This window comes from Rhodnius prolixus, unplaced genomic scaffold (genome assembly GCF_049639745.1).
Source record: "Rhodnius prolixus isolate KJV_2025 unplaced genomic scaffold, Rpr scaffold_24, whole genome shotgun sequence".
NCBI lineage: Eukaryota > Metazoa > Arthropoda > Insecta > Hemiptera > Reduviidae > Rhodnius > Rhodnius prolixus.
Genome location: NW_027411637.1, coordinates 1,153,193 through 1,159,598, shown reverse-complemented (window position 1 = coordinate 1,159,598; position 6,406 = coordinate 1,153,193). Strand labels below are relative to the sequence as shown.

At 40.3% G+C, this 6,406-nt stretch overlaps 1 protein-coding gene across 1 annotated transcript; it reads left to right on the top strand.

Annotated features, from left to right (window-relative positions):
• The first annotated feature begins 3,433 nt into the window (after positions 1–3,433).
• Positions 3,434–4,633, top strand: LOC141462276 (uncharacterized). Its single transcript, XM_074143982.1, has one exon. It carries the CDS (start codon positions 3,434–3,436, stop codon positions 4,631–4,633), a length of 1,200 nt encoding a protein of 399 aa, XP_074000083.1.
• Positions 4,634–6,406: the final 1,773 nt, after the last annotated feature.

Below are 6,406 nucleotides of genomic sequence, written 5' to 3'. Positions count from 1 at the left end.
AGAGATGCGCTGCTGGCGTCAGTATGTCAGTAACAGTTTTTCTTTAATAACTTCTTTAATATTGCGGCACAAACGATGAAACTTGGTGAATCACCGGCACAATCGAGGCCAAAGAGAATAGCAAAAAAAAATTTGAAAAATCTCAAAGACAAGCGAAATCGCATGTCCAACTTCCGTCAAGTTGGTATGGCCACTTTAAATCCTTAATAACTTTTTCAATTTTTGAGCTAAATGGCTGAAATTTTGGGAAAGGACGGCACAAACGCGGCACAAGCGATTGGTAAAAAGGAATTTTAAAAACCTCAAAAAATAAAAAGTGGCCATTCCAACTTGACATGCCAATATCTCGCCTAAAAATGCGGCAAAAACGATGAAATTTGGCAAATCGCTAGCAGAAACAAGGCCAAAGATATTGGCAAATAGAAATTTTGAAAAAATTCAAAATATGAAATGTAATATTAATTTTTCTCATATTTACTTTACACGCTAATATCTCGCTTAGTATGGCGTTAAAAACGAAAAAAACTTTTTATATTACTAAAATAGTTATGTGTAAATTTCTAGGTAAAAGAAAAATACTATTATTTGCTGTAGTATTTTTTATTTTTTTATTTTTTTTTATTTTATTTGTTTTATAGGTTATAAACCTGTAACAAAAGGAGTTGGTTTTATCCTTAACAACAATGAATACAACTTGGTACAAAAAATACAAACGAAATAATAAGAATCTAACATACAACTAAATTCAAACTTTACTCATTCAACAGAAATGACCGTAACATTAGTATATTTTTAACATATTTGTACACGTTGTGAATGTTTGATTGAGAATAATCATTCGCTAATATTTCCATTTCTCTCGCTAAATTGTTGTTATCAAGGTTTAAACTTTGCCTATAAATGCTATATGCAGGACATTCTAAAAACAAATGAGCGATATTTTCACGCTGACCTCCATTACAAACCATACAAAATTTATTTGAATCTATTGTATATATAATATTTTTGACAGTAAACTTCAGTACATAAGGTCCTGACATTCTGAATTGAAAGAATAATTTAATAATATGAAATGATAATTTGTTATTAAGATATGGTTGTATTATTTGTTTATTAAGATAAGAGTTTTTAGTAAAAGTAAGAAAACTAGAATTTATCATTTTATTTGCTGTAGTAGATATGTATTTATAGACAAATTATCAACCCATCAACCGCTGGTGTATGCTGGCAGTTAGTTACTTTAGTTGACGTAGAGATGCGCTGCTGGCGTCAGTATGTCAGTAACAGTTTTTCTTTAATAACTTCTTTAATATTGCGGCACAAACGATGAAACTTGGTGAATCGCCGGCACAAACGAGGCCAAAGAGAATCGAAAAAAAAAAATTTTGAAAAATCTCAAAGACAAGCGAAATCGCATGTCCAACTTCCGTCAAGTTGGTATGGCCACTTTAAATCCTTAATAACTTTTGCAATTTTTGAGCTAAATGGCTGAAATTTTGGGAAAGGACGGCACAAACGCGGCACAAACGATTGGTAAAAAGAAATTTTCAAAAACCTCAAAAAATAAAAAGTGGCCATTCCAAATTGACATGCCAATATCTCGCCTAAAAATGCGGCACGAACGATGAAACGTGGTGAATCGCCGGCACAAACGAAGCCTAAAAGAATGGTGAAAAGAAATTTTGAAAAAACTCAAAAATAAAAAGTGGCCATACCAAATTGACATGCGAATATCTCGCTTAAAAATGCGGCACAAACGATGAAACTTAGTGAATCGCTGGCACAACCGAAGCCTAAAAGAATGGTCAAAAGAAATTTTGAAAGAACTCAAAAATAAAAAGTGGTATACCAAATTGACATGCGAATATCTCGCTTAAAAATGCGGCACAAACGATTAAATTTGGCAAATCAGCGGCACAAACGAGGCCAAAGAGATTGGCAATAAGAAATTTTGAAAAAGTACAAAAAAGAAAAAGTTATATCAATTTTTGTCATATTAAATTGACCTGCGAATATCTCGCCTAAAAATGCGGCACAAACGATGAAACTTGGTGAATCGCCGGCACAGACGAAGCATAAAAGAATGGTAAAAAGAAATTTTGAAAAAACTCAAAAATAAAAAGTGGCCATACCAAATTGACATGCGAATATCTCGCTTAAAAATGCGGCAAAAACGATGAAACTCAACGAATCGCTAGCAGAAACAAGGCCAAAGATATTGGCAAATAGAAATTTTGAAAAAATTCAAAATATGAAATGTAATATTAATTTTTCTCATATTTACTTTACACGCTAATATCTCGCTTAGTATGGCGTTAAAAACGAAAAAAACTTTTTATATTACTAAAATAGTTATGTGTAAATTTCTAGGTAAAAGAAAAATACTATTATTTGCTGTAGTAGATATGTATTTATAGACAAATTATCAACCCATCAACCGCTGGTGTATGCTGGCAGTTAGTTACTTTAGTTGACGTAGAGATGCGCTGCTGGCGTCAGTATGTCAGTAACAGTTTTTCTTTAATAACTTCTTTAATATTGCGGCACAAACGATGAAACTTGGTGAATCGCCGGCACAAACGAGGCCAAAGAGAATCGAAAAAAAAAATTTTGAAAAATCTCAAAGACAAGCGAAATCGCATGTCCAACTTCCGTCAAGTTGGTATGGCCACTTTAAATCCTTAATAACTTTTTCAATTTTTTGAGCTAAATGGCTGAAATTTTGGGAAAGGACGGCACAAACGATTGGTAAAAAGAAATTTTAAAAACCTCAAAAAATAAAAAGTGGCCATTCCAACTTGACATGCCAATATCTCGCCTAAAAATGCGGCAAAAACGATGAAATTTGGCAAATCGCTAGCAGAAACAAGGCCAAAGATATTGGCAAATAGAATTTTTGAAAAAAAATTCAAAATATGAAATGTAATATTAATTTTTCTCATATTTACTTTACACGCTAATATCTCGCTTAGTATGGCGTTAAAAACGAAAAAAACTTTTTATATTACTAAAATAGTTATGTGTAAATTTCTAGGTAAAAGAAAAATACTATTATCTGCTGTAGTATTTTTTTTTTTTTTTATTATTTTTTTTTTTTTTTTTTATTATTTTTTTTTTTTATTTTATTTGTTTTATAGGTTATAAACCTGTAACAAAAGGAGTTGGTTTTATCCTTAACAACAATGAATACAACTTGGTACAAAAAATACAAACGAAATAATAAGAATCTAACATACAACTAAATTCAAACTTTCCCTACCCAAGCCGAGATTGGGACTCGTGTCGAGGCTGAATGCGTACAGGGTAGTAAAATATATGTGCGGTAACGATCACCTTGGGGCACCGGGCGAAACCCCATTGTATTGTAGCCTTCCTGTGGCAGTGGGGGTCTGTCACAGGTGACCGTCTATCCCCCACTTCTCGTGGGAACAAGATGAGTAATTACAATAAAAAACTAGATTGTAAAACGACAGCCAGTGGTGTTCCTCAGGTTACTGAGGAAGGAACACAGGCTGGGATAAAACCAAAAGGGGAAAGAGTGAAAGGCCCTAAGACGGATTTGGTGGGACTACAGGGAACTTCTTCTGGAGGGAGCGGCAACGCAGACCCTCCAGGTAAAGAGGCAGTCACTGGGGTCTCCCAGAAGTTGAAGGGTATTCACATTACACCTAGGAAGCCGAGTGGTGCTCAGCGGAGAAAGCTAGCTAAGCTTAAGGTCGCTGAGGCTGGGAAGGAGTGGATTCCTGGGAAGGACTGGAGGGAAAGGGGGAAGGGGCAGAAGACCTCCAGAGTGGTAAACCAGCCAGGTGGGCAAGGTATAATTCCTTCGACCTCCTCGGATGGGGCAGGCATTGGGAAGGAGGCGAGAGTCGTTAGTTCTCTCCCTCCAGAAACAAGTCAGACCCCTAAGAGGCCTAGGTCGGAGGTCAGTACTCCAAGTTCGGCATCGGGGAAGGCGGTGGCACAGGGTAGCAAGAGGGTGAAACTCCCAGAGGAAGGGCCTACGGGCTCTTTCAGGGACGCTCTCTGCGCTCAAAAGATGGCCATCGTTCTTGACTCCTATCCGAATGACTTTTTGTCGGAGGAGCAAGCGGATCTTCTTCAGCAGAAATTGGTGGAGGAGATCTGTAGTGAGAAATGTACTGGCAGCATCGGACCCCAGTTTCGGAGCTGCTTTCTCTCCAAAGGTGCACTCATTCTCGCTTGCGAGGGTGAGGATGCGAGACTTTGGTTAGAGAGGGTGGTTCCGGAGCTCCGGTTGGGTGAGGGAGCTAAGCTGAGGGTGGGTCCTGCCAGAGATATCGTGAGGGCGGCTAAGGTGGCTATGTGGGTACCTGGCGCTCTCAAGAATACCACTCCGTCCGTTATTTTGGACAAGCTGCTCGTTCAAAACGAGGGCTTGGATATAGCGGAATGGAGGCTCCTAAATAGGAAAATCGAGCCCAAGGGTCAAACTCTTGTGTTCGAAATATCGGAACAGGCCCTGAGTAGGTTGAAGGGGACTAACTTCGAGTTTTTTTTAGGACTCGAAGTGGTCAGACTCAGGGTAGTTTCGAAGACTTCTACTAGTGCTGCAGCTCATGACCCCCCTGAATCGATGGAGGTTGCTTCAGGTGAACCTCCATCACAGTAGAGGGGCGTCTGCAGCTCTAGTAAAATTCATCAAGGAGGAAGATATCGCCATTGTCCTCATCCAGGAACCCTGGCTGGTACGGGGGCGAATTGCAGGACTTGGCGAAGCGAAAGGTAAGATTTATTATGACCATAACCTTGACAATCCCAGGACATGTATTTTTGTTAGGGAAAACATTACCTCTTTACTGCTAATGGAATTTTGTTTCAGAGACCAGACTGCAATAAAGGTGAAGCTACATGTGGATAAGGAGGCCAGGGAGATTGTCGTGGCCTCGACTTACCTTCCATATGACTCTACAGTCCCTCCCCCATCGGAGGAGATGCAGTATCTGACCAACCGGTGTAGGGAGAGAGGACTGCAACTACTGATTGGGTGTGATGCTAATTCCCATAACGAGGTATGGGGTAGCTCAGGAACCAATCAGAGAGGTAAGTATCTTCTGGACTTCATTAGTGCGAATAATTTGCATGTTATAAATGAGGGAGAAGAACCCACCTTCCACAACTCTATTCGTAGGGAAGTGATCGACCTAACTTTGGGAACTAATTTTGTATCGACCCTTGTTAGGAACTGGCATGTGTCGGGGGTCCCCTCACTTTCGGATCACATGTACATTAGGTTCGACATTGGGTTTGACTGTAAGGAGGTGGTTACTTACAGAAACCCTAGGAGAACAGACTGGGACTCGTTTAGACGGGATCTCAGCGCAAACATTGGTACAGTCAACAATAACTTTAGGACCCGGATGGACATTGATGAAGCTGCTGAGAGACTTCAGGGCGTCATCAAGGAGGCCTACTGGGAGAATTGTGCGGAGACAGTGATAACATCTAACAGGAAAGTAGGCTGGTGGAATAACCAGCTGAAGGAGCTCCGCAGTAAAGTTAGGAAACTGTTCAATGTAGCTAAAAGAAGGGGTACATGGAAGGAGTACCGTGAGGCCCTAACTTCTTACAACATAGCCATTAGAAAGGCTAAAAGAGATGCTTGGAGGAAGCTCTGTGAAGAGGTAGAGATGACCTCGGAGGGGGCTAGGCTCCATCGCATAATATCAAAAAGTCCAGGGGGTGCCCTGGGTACCATCAGGAACGAGGAAGGGATTTTTACCAAATCGGGGAGAGACACATTGGAGTGTCTCATGAGAACTCATTTTCCCGATTCGAAGGTAATTGAGTCAGGACAGCATGGTGAGGATACTCTGGGACCCGATAGGTGTCGGGGGACCAGGGAAACCTGGGCCGTGGCTAAATACTGCATTACCTACAATAAGGTGGCCTGGGCTGTAAATTATTTTAAGCCCTATAAATCCCCGGGTCCTGATGGCATTTTCCCTGCCCTTTTGCAGCAGGGGAAAGATTTAATTACTCCTATTTTATGCAGGATAATGAGGGCATGCTTGGCACTCAACCATGTCCCTAGGGCATGGAGGCCTGTAAAAATTATCTTTATTCCAAAGCCTGGGAAGAGAACTCATACCCAGGCGAAGGAATTTAGACCAATTAGTCTAACATCGTTCATGTTGAAGGTGCTAGAAAAACTGATTGACATGTATATTAAGGAGGTGGCTTTAAAGCAACGGCCTCTGCATGCCAATCAGCATGCCTACCAAACAGGCAAATCTTGCGAGACAGCCCTCCATTGTCTGGTTAAGGAGTTGGAGGCTTCGGTATTTTGCAAGGAGACAGCTGTGGGCGTGTTTCTGGATATTGAGGGTGCCTTCAGTAACACTACCTACAGTTCAATTGCCTTGGCGATGGATAGACATGGCGT

Coding starts and splice junctions, on each gene's coding strand:
- LOC141462276 (XM_074143982.1), top strand. CDS start 3,434: ATGAGTAATTACAATAAAAAACTAGATTGTAAAACGACAGCCAGTGGT.